The 13,848-nt window shown below is 47.4% G+C and overlaps 1 protein-coding gene across 1 annotated transcript in view; it reads left to right on the forward strand.

Annotated features, from left to right (window-relative positions):
* IFT27 (intraflagellar transport 27) overlaps positions 1 to 13,848 on the forward strand; it is a 56,798-nt gene that overhangs the window by 22,931 nt on the left and 20,019 nt on the right. The window contains exons 2-3 of the mRNA XM_068255031.1: positions 10,674 to 10,753; positions 12,570 to 12,629. Of these exons, the coding sequence (XP_068111132.1) occupies positions 10,674 to 10,753; positions 12,570 to 12,629 (140 nt within the window). The remainder of the gene's footprint in view (positions 1 to 10,673; positions 10,754 to 12,569; positions 12,630 to 13,848) is intronic.

The following is a 13,848-nucleotide window of genomic DNA, read 5'->3' on the forward strand; positions in this document are numbered from 1 at the left end:
GAAACAGTCTGGGAAGATGGGGATGTTCTGGCCCGACAACTGGACACTGATGGAGAATGCATGCAGGCTCATGCGGCCGTTTGAGGAGGTGACCAACCTGGTGAGCCGCAGTGAGGGCACCATCAGCGACTTAATTCCCTACGCTTACTTCTTGGAGCGTGCTGTGCGTAGAGTGGCGGATGAAGCTGTGAATGAGCGTGACCAGGAACCGTTACGGCAGGAACAGGCATGGGACCAATTTTCATCAGACCCAGCTGTTTCCTCAACACCTGCGGCAGCACAGAGGGGGGAGGAGGAGGAAGAAGAGAAGTCGTGTGCAGAAGACGAATCAGACTCAGAGGATGATGAGCAAGGTGTTTCTTTGGGGGAGGAGGAGGAGGAGGGGACAGCGGCAGGAGAACAACCTCAGCAGGCATCGCAAGGGGCTTGTGCTGCTCAACCTTCCCGTGGTATTGTTCGCGGCTGGGGGGAGGAGGTTGACTTACCTGACGTCACTGAGGAAGAGCAAGAGGAGATGGAGGGTACTGGATCCGACTTTGTGCAGATGTCGTCTTTTATGCTGTCCTGCCTGTTGAGGGACCCCCGTATAAAAAACCTCAAGGGGAATGAGCTGTACTGGGTGGCCACACTACTAGACCCTCGGTACAGGCACAAAGTGGCGGACCTGTTACCAACTCACCGGAAGGTGGAAAGGATGCAGCACATGCAGAACCAGCTGTCAACTATGCTTTACAATGCCTTTAAGGGTGATGTGACGGCACAACGCCAGCAAGGTACCACTGCCACTAATCCTCCTCCCGTGTCCACGCAGTCAAAGACAGGACGCTCCAGCGATCTCATGGTGATGTCGGACATGCGGACGTTCTTTAGTCCAACGCCTCGCCGTAGCCCTTCCGGATCCACCCTCCACCAACGCCTGGAACGGCAGGTAGCCGACTACCTGGCCTTAAGTGTGGATGTAGACACTGCTGTGAACAGCGATGAGGAACCCTTGAACTACTGGGTGCGCAGGCTTGACCTGTGGCCAGAGCTGTCCCAATTTGCCATCCAACTTCTCTCCTGCCCTGCCGCAAGCGTCCTCTCAGAAAGGACCTTCAGCGCAGCTGGAGGCATTGTCACAGAGAAGAGAAGTCGCCTAAGTCACAAAAGTGTTAAGTACCTCACCTTTATCAAAATGAATGAGGCATGGATCCCGGAGGGCTGCTGCCCACCCCAAGACTAAGTCAGTCCCCGCACATACAGCATCTCTGCCTGCACGCCGTGTGACTGGCTGCCTGGCCTGCCCCAAGAAGACTAAGTCGCTCCCAGTCCCTCCACACAGCATGTCTGCCTGCAGGCCGCTTGACTACCTTCTCCGCCACCACCAACAGGGTCCGGGACTCCAGGCGGATTGCTGAATTTTTTAGGCCGCTGCTAGCAGCGGCCGCTGTAATAATTTTTCGGGTGCGTGTACATGACTGCCTAATTTTTCTGGCTGCACTGCGGGCAGCTGCAACAACAAAAGAAAAGGCATGTACATGCGCCCATTCCCCTTCGTGATCATTACCTTGCCGTGGTGAAGGGGCTTGCGTATCACAATGGAGCAATGACCGGCGCCTAGATGAGTGTCTCGGGGGGCACACCCACGATAATAAGGTCGTTGCCTCATTGTGGTCAGACCAAATTTGATCAGCTGGACAGTCACTGTTCTGTCATTCAGCTACATCAGCCAGGTGACCATATGGGCTGTAAAGCCACCAAAACCTGCGCTCTCGCAGGGACGGATCTAGGGGGGGGCAAGCGGGTATCTTGCCCCTGGCGCAGTTTGTTGAATTCTTAAAAAGGCAGCAAAATAAAAGGCAGTTTAGGCGCCAAAACCTGACCTTTAGGCGCCAAAACCTGACCTTGCCCCAGGCGCAACTTGGTCTTGATCCGTCCCTGCACTCTCGCCATGATGCGCACCAGTAAAGCACGGCCGTCACTACACAAACAGCTGTTTGCGGTGCGTTACACGGTGAGTTTGGTGTGTCAGTGTGAAGCAGTACCTTAATTACACTCCCTGATTGATGTATACACATGCAAGATGTTTGAAAGCACTTTAGGCCTGTCATTTAGCATTCAATGTGATTTCTGCCCTTAAAACGCTGCTTTGTGTCAAATCCAGATTTTTCCCGGGGACTTTTGGCATGTATCCCACTCCGCCATGCCCCCCTCCAGGTGTTAGACCCCTTGACACATCTTTTCCATCACTTTTGTGGCCAGCATAATTATTTTTTTTTTTCAAAGTTCGCATCCCCATTGAAGTCTATTGCGGTTCGCGAACTTTAACGCGAACCGAACCTTTCGCGAAAGTTCGCGAACCCGGTTCGCGAACCGAAAATCGGAGGTTCGGCCCAACTCTACTTGGCTAATGTATTTAAATGGGATGGAGCACACCAGAGCGATGTGATTTTTTTCCCCAAATGCAAACGCTGGTCCTGCAGCATTTCTGCTGATTTCTGATGCGATTCAGCCTCAATGTTAAAGTGAACCTCCGGACTAAAAATCGACTCAGCAGCACTGAAAAGGCTTTGTGTTTCTTTAACAGTTTCACAGCATCAGAACTTTGTTTCTCTTATACAAGCCTCATTTTTAGCTGCACAGAAGAAAACTGCCCGGGCTTTTTTCCCCTGATGCTGTGCAAAGCATGATGGGATTTCTGATGTTGTTGTTCTCGTTCTGCTGTTTTGGTGCAATTTTTTTTTTTACGTTTTTAATTTAACATTTGAAGCCTAGCGTGTGCAGCTGGGAGGGGTAATCAGGACACAGGACAGCTGGAACTGTGTCTCCTGCTCCTTGTCACCTCCTTTCAACCAAAAAGATGGCTGCCATCATGACAAAGATGGCAGCCCCCATGAATCGCAAACATTTGCCTGTTCTTTTAAAACAGGGTGGGTAAGAGATTATATTACCTATCTATTTCTAATTGACATAACTAATATGTTTGTTTAGGCTGAAGTTCCCCTTTAAGTATAGGAAAGTTGAAAATCGCTCTGAAAAGCGCTAGATCAGAGCGATTTCCAAGCGTTTTTGTTACAGAAGCTGTTCAGTTACAGCTGTACTGTAACAAAACAATAACAAACACTTCACCAAAACGCTCCAAAAATCACTAGGGATGCTTAGAAAATTGCTCTGCACATGACTAGAATCACCTAGAAAGACCACTTCTAAAAACGCTGAGCATTTGCGATTACACTAGCGCTTTTTGGTGTGCGCTGGCCCTCACTTGCATTGCAGAATGGCGGACTGTTAGCTCTCTGCCTGCGGACTTCCAGGTTTTCCTGTGTACCTTTATCGGCAAAGTGGCCGTAATAACGTGAAAAATTGCCGACAGATGTTGGAATTAACCCCCGCTGCTCTCCTGTATTTCCTACACTGCATTCCATTATCAAAATGGCCATCTCCATGAGGCCTTAAAGAGTGGAGGTCGCTTTTTTAAATGTGGTGAAGTGGCAACAAATAACAGCCATTTCAAAAGTGACAATTAGGCTGCAATCATATAAATGTGACAATCTGAAAAATACAGTTCTTGCAGGGGAAAATAAAATGGCAGCATTTTTCTTAAAGCGGGCCTGAACTCTGGTACAGGAGACAAGGAAACACAGAGAAATAGACCTTCTTCACCCTGTGTGTGTTTATAGAGAACAGCCTGTCTAAGGCCTTGTTCACATTATAAATCGCAAGCGCTATCGCAAGCGCTGAGGGGTTTATTGAACTTTTTCCAAAGTGCTTTTCCCTGCGCTTTGAACTTAGAAAATCGCTTTTGTAAGCGCTTTTGCTGAGCGATTGAGTTTTACACTTCCTGACGTCACTCAGGAAGGGAACTCTTTGACCCGGAAAAGAATAAATACAGTGTATTTTTTCGAAATCGCTATGCAAAATCGAAACGCTCATATGTGAACACTCTCATAGAAAATCATTGTAAAAGCACTTTTTGGGCAATTCCAAAATCGCCAGCTCTTAAAAAAATCGTGACCTGTCTTAAATTAATCAATGACTCATCTGCCTGACGGGAATTTGCATGCTGTGAACCAGGCTTAGTTCTCACTTCTTAGCAAGTAATGAGCTAGTGTAATTTGAGCTGTCAGTTGTTTGGGGGGTAAAGGACCGCTTTTGCGAAAAACGTAAAATGTAAAATACATGTGAACACCTAAAAATAAGGAGTACGTTTCTTCCAGAGTAATATGAGCCATAAATTACTTTTCTCCTATGTTGCTGTCACTTACAGGAGGTAATAGAAATCTGACAGAAGCGACAGGTTTTGGGCTAGATCAGGCACGGGCAAACTTGGCTCTCCAGCTGTTAAGGAACTACAAGTCCCACAATGCATTGCAGGAGTCTGACAGCCACAGTCATGACTCATAAAGGCAAATGCATTGTGGGACTTGTAGTTCCGTAACAGCTGGAGGGCCGAGTTTGCCCATGCCTGGACTAGATCATTCCCTCAAGAGGGATTCTTAGGGTTTTATTTTCAAATTCATCTGAAAGTAGCAAAATAGTAGTGCTTAGTGCTACCGTTTTGCGCTGATGATATTACCGTGATTAGCGAGGTAAAATCACTACACTCCCACGGTTATCGATGATCGCGATCAGTGCTTGTTTAACCACTTAAAGAAAACCTGTACTGAAAATTAAAAGTCAAAATAAGCATACACAAGTCATACTTACCTTCCATGTAGTCTACTCCTCAGTGTCTTTCTCCTGTCCCGCGTCCTGTTTGTTCACTGTGATCAAGGGAATTTTCCGTCCTCCATTTTGAAAATGGCCATTACCCATAACAGCTTTCTGGTCAGCACACAGTTAAACTGTAACATTGCCCACTTGAGCCATAGGGAAACATGGACATTACCTGGTACATCAGCTTTCCTCTCAGCTATAACTGACAGCAACTGATATTTTACTGACAGCAACTGATATATTTCAGATCTGACAAAATATTGTCAGAACTGGAAGTGATTATTGTCAGAAGAAAATGGTGAGCTTCTGAGAGGAAATGATGGCAAGGTAACTATGTAATGTTCATTTGAAGTTACCTCGTGTTTATTTTAAATATTTTTACTCAGTACAGGTTCTCTTTAACCACTTCCCAACTGAGGGGTTTTACCCCTGGAGCACCAGAGCAATTTTCACCTTTCAGCGCTCCTTCCATTCACTTGTCTATAACTTTATCATTACTTATCACAATGAAATGAACTATATCTTGTTTTTTTCGCCACCAATTAGGCTTTCTTTAGGTGGGACATTATGCCAAGAATTATTTTATTCTAAATGTGTTTTAATGGGAAAATAGGAAAAAATGTGGGAAAAAATGTATTATTTTGTCAGTTTTCGGCCTTTACAGTTTTTAAATAATGCATGCTACTGTAATTAAAACCCATGAAATGTATTTGCCCATTTGTCCCGGTTATAAAACCGTTTAAATTATGTCCCTATCACAATGTTTGCCGCCAATATTTTATTTGGAAATAAAGGTGCATTTTTTTCAGTTTTGCGTCCATCCCTAATTACAAGCCCATAGTTTATAAAGTAACAGTGTTGTACCCTCTTGACATAAATATTTAAAAAGTTCAGTCCCTAAGGTAACTATTTATGTATTTTTTTTTAATTGTAATTTTTTATTTTTTTTAATTACAAAAAAAAAAAATAATTGGGGAGTGTGGGAGGTAAGGAGTTAATTTTTTGTGTAAAACTAATTTATTTGTATGTGAAAAACGCTTTAGGGTGTAGTTTAACTATTTGGCCACAAATAGTAACGCTTGCAGGAAGTACTAGGTGGTTGGGAAAGTTGTTGTTTTTTTTCACAATGATTGCGCTGCTTATCGGAGAAGCAGGGGATCATTGCGGGGCTTAGATCAACGTACGAGAGTGGATTTTCCCGTTCATTGATCTCCGGCCGAGCAGTCTGTGGCATGTTTACGAGCGGGAGTGCGCGCTAGAGCAAGCGGGAGCGCGGACAGCGGCGGGAGCGCGGATAGTACGGATTTCTCCGTCCCTGGTGGTGAAAGGATGGAGAAAGGGACGGAGAAATCTGTACGCGTGGGGGTAACGTGGTTAAGGACCGGGCTATTGTGCAGGATTCTGTGCTGCGTGGGCTCTCCAGCCCACAGCACAGGTCGGGAACCACGCAGGGCGACCAGACTTCCTCCCCCCCCCCCTTTTTTTTCCCACTAGGGGGATGACCTGCTGGGGGGGGTCTGATCACCGCCGCTCCGTGTGGCCGAGCGGGGGGGCTCCTCAAAGCCCCCCTCCGCAGCGATTTCCGCCCTCCCTTCCTCTCCCTCCCTTTCCCTATGGGCTGCGCAGCCTCTGATGAGCTTCAGCCTATCAAATGCCGGCGATCCCCGGGCCAATCGGAGGCCAGGAATCGCCGATCTCCAGCAGCGCCGTATTGATGTAAACAGCGGGGATTTCTTCCCATGTGTTTACAATTAGCCTGCGAGCCGCGATCGGTGTCAGATTGGGTCATAGGGGCTGATCTGCTGGTGTACAACCTTTCAGGCCTTACAGATTACATGTATTTGAAATTTGAAAATTTTAGGGGAAAATGGTCCTTTAAATCTTTCTGTGAGTCATCTGGCTGCATGCTTGTTACAGGGCTATGACTTCACTGGCTGCATGCTTGTTACAGGGCTGTGAGTCATCTAACTGCATGCTTGTTAGAGGACTGTGACTCAGTTGGCTGCATGTTTGTTGCAGGGCTGTGACTTCTCTGGCTGCATGTTTGTTACCAGGGATGCTCAACTCCGAATTCGGGTGAATTCGGATAGTTGCTATCCGGATTTCACCCAGTAAATCTGTGAGGGGGGGGGGGGGGGTTAAGCTTACCTGTCTGATGTCCTCTGCGGTCCGTCCCTCGGCGCCTCCCACAATGCGTTCTACGCGGCGGTCATGTGAGTACAAATACTTCCTCCTTCCGGGTTGAAGAAGGAGGAAGTGTTTGTACTCACGTGACCGCCGCTTGACCCCCCCGCACAGGTTTACTGGGTGAAATCCGGATAGCAACTATCCGAATTCGGATTTGAGCTTCCCTGCTTGTTACAGGGTTGTGACTCCACTGGCTGCATGCTTGTTGCAGGGCTTAGACTCCACTTTCTGCATGCTTGTTATAGGGCTGTGAGTCAACTGGCTGCATGCTTGTTGCAGGGATGTGACTCCATTGGCTGCATGCTTTTTACAGGGCCGTGTTTCCACTGGCTGCATGCTTGTTATAGGGCTGTGACTCCACTGGCTCCATGCTTGTTACAGGGCTGTGTTTCCACTGGCTGCATGCTTGTTATAGGGCTATGAGTCTACTGGCTGCATGCTTGTTACAGGGTTGTAACTCTACTGGCTGCATGCTTGTTGCAGGTATGGCACTCAAACACAGAATGTTTATAAGGTAAAAAAAAAATGTCAGCCCCCATATTAAGCCTCGCTTCAGATTCCCTTGAAAAGAAAAACATGAGTATCTTAATGGAGGTGGGAGCAGCATTTTAGCAGAATATACAGTAGTTGTGAAATGGGGGGGGGGGGGGGGAGCTGCACCATATGACAAGCTGACTCCCACACACCCGCGTCTCTCACTCAGCGCTCCTACGTAGCACCCACACCGCCGCAAATCACTCGCAAAGCAGATTACATATTAACTGCCTCATACGGCTCTCAGTACAAAGTGGCAACATTGCTGTAAAATTCTTATTCCTGATTTTTGAGAAACGTTGTAAGCTTTGTCTTCGACGGCCGATCTGCTGCAGAACATATTCTCTCTGGGCTGATAACTTGAATAATCTTCCTGTCCAGCCTTCCTTCCTTATGTACTGATATGAGAGGTGTGACCATTCCCAGAACCCTCTCTGTTTAATGAGTGTGTGTGTGTGATGCCGGGGGGAGCGGCACTGTATCAGAGAGGTGTGACCATTCCCAGAACCCTCTCTGTTTAATGAGTATGTGTGTGATGCCAGGGGAACGGCACTGCATCAGAGAGGTGTGACCATTCCCAGAACCCTCTCTGTTTAATGCGTATGTGTGTGATGCCGGGGGTGTGGCACTGTAGCAGAGAGGTGTGGCCATTCCCAGAACCTTTTCTGTTTAATGAGTATGTGTGTGATGCGGGGGGTGTGGCACTGCAGCAGAGAGGTGTGACCATTCCCAGAACCCTCTCTGTTTAATGAGTATGTGTGTGATGACGGGGGTAGCGGCACTGCAGCAGAGAGGTGTGACCATTCCCAGAACCCTCTCTGTTTAATGACTATGTGTGTGATGCCGGGGGGAGCGGCACTGCAGCAGAGAGGTGTGACCATTCCCAGAACCCTCTCTGTTTAATGAGTATGTGTGTGATGCTGGGGGGAGCGGCACTGCAGCAGAGAGGTGTGACCATTCCCAGAACCCTTTCTGTTTAATGAGTATGTGTGTGATGACGGGGGTAGCGGCACTGCAGCAGAGAGGTGTGACCATTCCCAGAACCCTCTCTGTTTAATGACTATGTGTGTGATGCCGGGGGGAGCGGCACTGCAGCAGAGAGGTGTGACCATTCCCAGAATCCTCTCTGCTTAATGAGTATGTGTGTGATGCTGGGGAGTTCGGCACTGCAGCAGAGAGGTGTGGCCATTCCCAGAATCCTCTCTGTTTAATGAGTATGTGTGTGATGCCGGGAGGAGCGGCACTGTAGCAGAGAGGTGTGACCATTCCCAGAACCCTCTCTGTTTAATGACTGTGTGTGATGCCGGGGGGAGCAGCACTGCAGCAGAGAGGTGCGACCATTCCCAGAACCCTCTCTGTTTAATGAGTATGTGTGTGATGCCGGGGGTGTGGCACTGCAGCAGAGAGGTGTGACCATTCCCAGAACCCTCTCTGTTTAATGAGTATGTGTGTGATGCTGGGGAGATCGGCACTGTAGCAGAGAGGTGTGACCATTCCCAGAATCCTCTCGGTTTACCCCCTGGAGGTGATGGAGAGAGAGAATTTCTGAAGACTTGTGCAAAACAGATCATTTTCTCAAGCAATGTGAAAATGTGCCTAATAAAATGAAGCCTCCTAAGTCCCAAAATACCGGTCAGGCTAAAGGTGGCCATACACAATACAGTCCAATGGATTGACTTTCCCTTGTTTTCAATAAAATCTGATCAGATGTGTTGCAAAAATCCAATAGAAAAATATAAAATCCGAAAGTTTTATTCGATTGTGCAATATTTTCAGAAGAATTGATCATAGGTGTATACACCATACACACCATACACCTATGATCAATTCTTCTGAAAATATTGCACAATCGAATAAAACTTTCGGATTTTATATTTTTCGATTTCGATTTTTGCAACACATCTGATCAGATTTTATCGGAAAAAAAAAAAAACGAAAAATAATTTTTTTCCCAGTTGAAAATTTTTTGGGGGGTTTTATTTTTCCGATTATTTAGTCAAGTGAAAAAATCGATTTGATCTCTGTGATCTAAAAGTGTGTGGACACATTTAAAGGTGGCAAATACAGTGCTTATATATCCGACTAGCAAGCAAAGTGTACAGGCCAATCAAGATTAGCACATTCCATTGTTGCCCTGACTTTATGTTTAGGGTCGTTGTCCTGCTGGAAGGCGAACCTCCGCCCCAGTCTCAAGTCTTCTGCAGACTCCAAGAGGTTTTCTTCCAAGATTTCCCGTATTTGGCTCCATCCATCTTCTCATCAACTCTGACCAGCTTCCCTGTCCCCCCCCCCCCCCCCCCCCCCGAGCATGATGCTGCCACCACCATATTTGACAGTGGGGATGGTGTGTTCAGAGTGATGTGCAGTGTTAGTTTTCCGCCACACATAGCGTTTTGCATTTTGTCCAAAAAGTTCCATTTTGGTCTCATCTGACCAGAGCACCTTCTTACACATGGTTGCTGTGTCCCCCACATGGCTTGTGGCAAACTGCAAACAGGACTTCTTATGCTTTCTGTTAACAATGCCTTTCTTCTTGCCACTCTTCCATAAAGGCCAACTTTGTACAGTGCATGACTAATAGTTGTCCTATGGACAGATTCCCCCACCTGAGCTTTAGATCTCTGCAGCTCATCCAGAGTCACCATGGGCCTCTTGACTGCATTTCTGATCAGCGCTCTCCTTGTTCAGCCTGTGAGTTTAGGTGGATGGCCTTGTCTTGGTAGGTTTACAGTTGTGCCATACTCCTTCCATCTCTGAATGATCGCTTGAACAGTGCTCCGTGGGATGTTCAAGGCTTTGGAAATCTTTTTGTAGCCTAAGCCTGCTTTAAATTTCTCAATAACTTTATCCCTGACCTGTCTGGTGTGATCTTTGGACTTCATGGTGGTGTTGCTCCCAAGATTCTCTTAGACAACCTCTGAGGCCGCCATAGAGCAGCTGTATTTGTAGTGACATTAAATTACACACAGGTGCACTCTTTTTAGTCATTAGCACTCATCAGGCAATGTCTATAGGCAACTGACTGCACTCGGATCAAAGGGGGCCGAATAATTATGCACACACCAATTTGCAGTTATCGATTTGTAAAAAATGTTTGGAATCATGTATGATTTTTGTTCCACTTCTCCCATGTACACCACTTTGTATTGGTCTTTCACGTGGAATTCCAATAATATTGATTCATGTTTGTGGCAGTAATGTGAGAAAATGTGGAATTATATATACTGTACATCAGGTGTGTGGTTTTCTTGGTACAGGTGACTCCACTGTTGGGAAAAGCACTCTGATCCAGCTCTTCAGGAGTGATGGGAGCCACTTTCAGAAGAATTACACTATGGTAAGACGACCGGCAGAGTCTACAAACTATAAACTGTAACAACGTATAACAAGCGTTTTCAAGGTGACTAAAGAATCCTATCACACTGCATGATCTTTTCTGATATTCTTTCCCAGATGTTACAAGGCTGGGGCAGACCCTGTGCTTCTAAACAGGTGGATGTCAGAGGCCATCCCATGCTAATCCTGCTGCTGCCCCTCCTCTCTTCTGTCTCCTCCCCATCCCTTCTCTCTCTTCACCTCCTCATATATCTTCTCCCCTCTTCTCTCTCCTCTCCTCCCCGTCCCTTCTCTCTCTCTTCACCTCCTCATATATCTTCTCCCCTTTTCTCCTCTCTCCTTCTCTCCCCTCCTCTCTCTCCTTCTCTCCTCTCTCCTTCTCTCCCTCTTCTCCACTCCCCTTCTCTTCCCTCTCCTCCCCTTCTCTTCCCTCTCCTCCCCTTCTCTTCCCTCTCCTCCCCTTCTCTTCCCTCTCCTCCCCTTCTCTCCTCCTCTCATCCCCTTTTCTCCTCCTCTCATCTCTCCTTCCCTTCTTTCTCTCCCTCCCCTCTCCTCCTCTTCTCTCTGCTCCCCTTCCTTATCTCCCCCCTTCCCTCCCCTCCTCTTCTCTCTCCTTCCCCCCCCCCCTTCTCTCTCCACCACTTCCCTCTTCTCCACCACTACCCTTCTCTCCCCTCTCCTTCCCTCCTCTTCTCCCTTCCCCTTCCCTCCTCTTCTCCCTTCTCTCTCCTCCCCTCCTCTTCATGCTCTTCCCATCTCTTCTCCCCCTCCTTTTCTCTCTCCTTCCTTCTCTTCCACCACTCCCCTTCCCTTCTCTATCCTCCCCTTCCTTTATCTCCCTCTTCCCTCTCCCCCCTCTGTTATTTTGCAAAAATATCAATGTAGATTTCAGTCTTTGTTATGGCAGATTGATTTGTCTGGTGGCAGGACTGGATTTACCAAAAGGTACTGTAGGCATGTGCCTACAGGCGTCTGATGATAGAAAGCCGGCTCACTCCCCTCCTCTAGTGCCTCCCTCCCGCCCTATGCAGAGTCCTGATGAGAGTGTAAATGAGAGATTACTCACCCTGGTCTCGGGCATTCCACTGACCAGATCTCCCTTCAGTCAGGGGTACCTCTAACTACCTAATACTGAGGGTACATCTAGCTACTTAATATTGAGGGTACATCTAGCTCCTTAATACTGAGGGTACTTCTAGCTACCTAATACTATGGGACACCTGTAGCTACCTATGACAGGCAAGGGAAGTAAGGGAGAGGTGACAGCTGGGCCAGCCACTTGTAGTGCAGTTTGGTGGGTGTCTGGAGGTTCATGGAGGGCGGAGTCTAGGGTGCTAGGACATCTGTGCCTATAGGCTCCTGTGATGTAAATCCTGGCCTGCATGCATGGAGGGCGGAGCCTAGGGTGCCAGGACATCTGTGCCTATAGGCTCCTGTGAGGTAAATCCGGGCCTGCATGCATGGAGGGCGGAGTCTAGGGTGCCAGGACATCTGTGCCTATAGGCTCCTGTGATGTAAATCCGGGCCTGGCCGGTGGATATTGTTGTCATTGCATTTATCAGACTGAGGCCTGGGCCCTACTAGCAGCCTTTTCTAAGCACATGTGATTTGTAAAGCTCTTGCTAATGCAATGCAATAGGGTTTTTTATTTTTGAAATCCCCTCCCTCAAGTGGGATCACACCTATAGCATTACATTAGCAAGAGCTTTTCAAATAACAAGCTCTTAGAAATGTGCTGCTAGTGGGTCCCAGGCCTTGCAATGCACTGTGATGTCCTGCATAAGCTCATGAGAGTTTTTCATTTTTTTCTTCTCCAGACAACTACTATGGATGTTATTGTGAAAACCGTACAGATTCCAGACTCAGGTGACCAAGTGGTGCGTAAAAGTTAACATTTTTTCTTTTTTCTATTACAACTGCTCAGGAGAAATCTGCTCCCCTTCAAAGTAGTTTTAAGAGGAACTCCAGTGAAAAATAATGTAATGAAAAAAAGTGCTTAATTTTTACAATAATTATGCATAAATGGTTTAGTCAGTGTTGCCAATTGTAAAATCTTTCCTCTCCCTGATTTACATTCTGACATTTATCACATGCTGACATTTTTACTGCTGGCAGGTGATGTCAGTGGAAGGAGATGCTGCTTGCTTTTTTGACAGTTGGAAACAGCTGTTATTTCCCACAATGCAACAAGGCTCCCACAGTGTGATGTCAGAACCATGGTCCTGACATCGCACTGTGGGAGGGGTCTCACCACAATATCAGCCATACAGCACCCCCCCCCCCCCCCCCCCCTGATCATCTATTCGAGACAAGGTAAAGATTTATCACAGGGAAGAGATTATCAGCTACTGATTGGGATGAAGTTCAATCCTTGGTTACGGTTCCTCTCTAAAAAAAGCAATAATGTTGCCTCCTGCAAACAGTCATTTTCCCATATTGTATCCCATGCATATAAGGCATACATGTCAAACTTCGGCCCGCAGGCCAAATCTGGCCCTCAGAGCCATCAGATTTGGCTCTCAGGTGGTCTCCCCACTTTGCATTATGTTTGGCCCTCTTAGGACCACCAGAGAAGCTATATTGGAGGGTCAGTGTTCTCCCCAGGCTCTTTTAGCCGGGTGCTCCACCCGCCTAGATTTGGTGACCACCCGGCTGTCATCGGCTCACCTCCTCCTAGGCTGTAAGCAGAGTTGCCCTGCATTTTCATCTCGACCCACCCAGCTACTATTTCATGCCACCCGGCTGGAAAAAAATTCTGGGGAGAACACTGAGGGTAAGCCTTGGATCACTAGGGAAGCCATATGGGGAGGGGGAAGGTACTAGATACCAGGGATCTGTATAGGGGAGGGGGGGCACTAGATGCCAGGGGACTGTATAGTGGAGGGGGGCACTAAACATCAGGGAATTGTATAGGGGAGGGATGGAGAACCAATAAACACCAGGGAACTGTATAGAAGAGGATCTCTAGACACAAGGAAAGCGTATGGGGAAGGGGGGGGGGGCAGTAGACACTAGGGAACTGTGTGTGTGTGTGTGTGGGGGGGCTATTAGACACCAGGGAACTTTATAGGGGAAAGAGGTGGCCACTAGACATTG

The sequence above is a fragment of the Hyperolius riggenbachi genome, chromosome 9 (assembly GCF_040937935.1).
Source record: "Hyperolius riggenbachi isolate aHypRig1 chromosome 9, aHypRig1.pri, whole genome shotgun sequence".
Lineage (NCBI taxonomy): Eukaryota > Metazoa > Chordata > Amphibia > Anura > Hyperoliidae > Hyperolius > Hyperolius riggenbachi.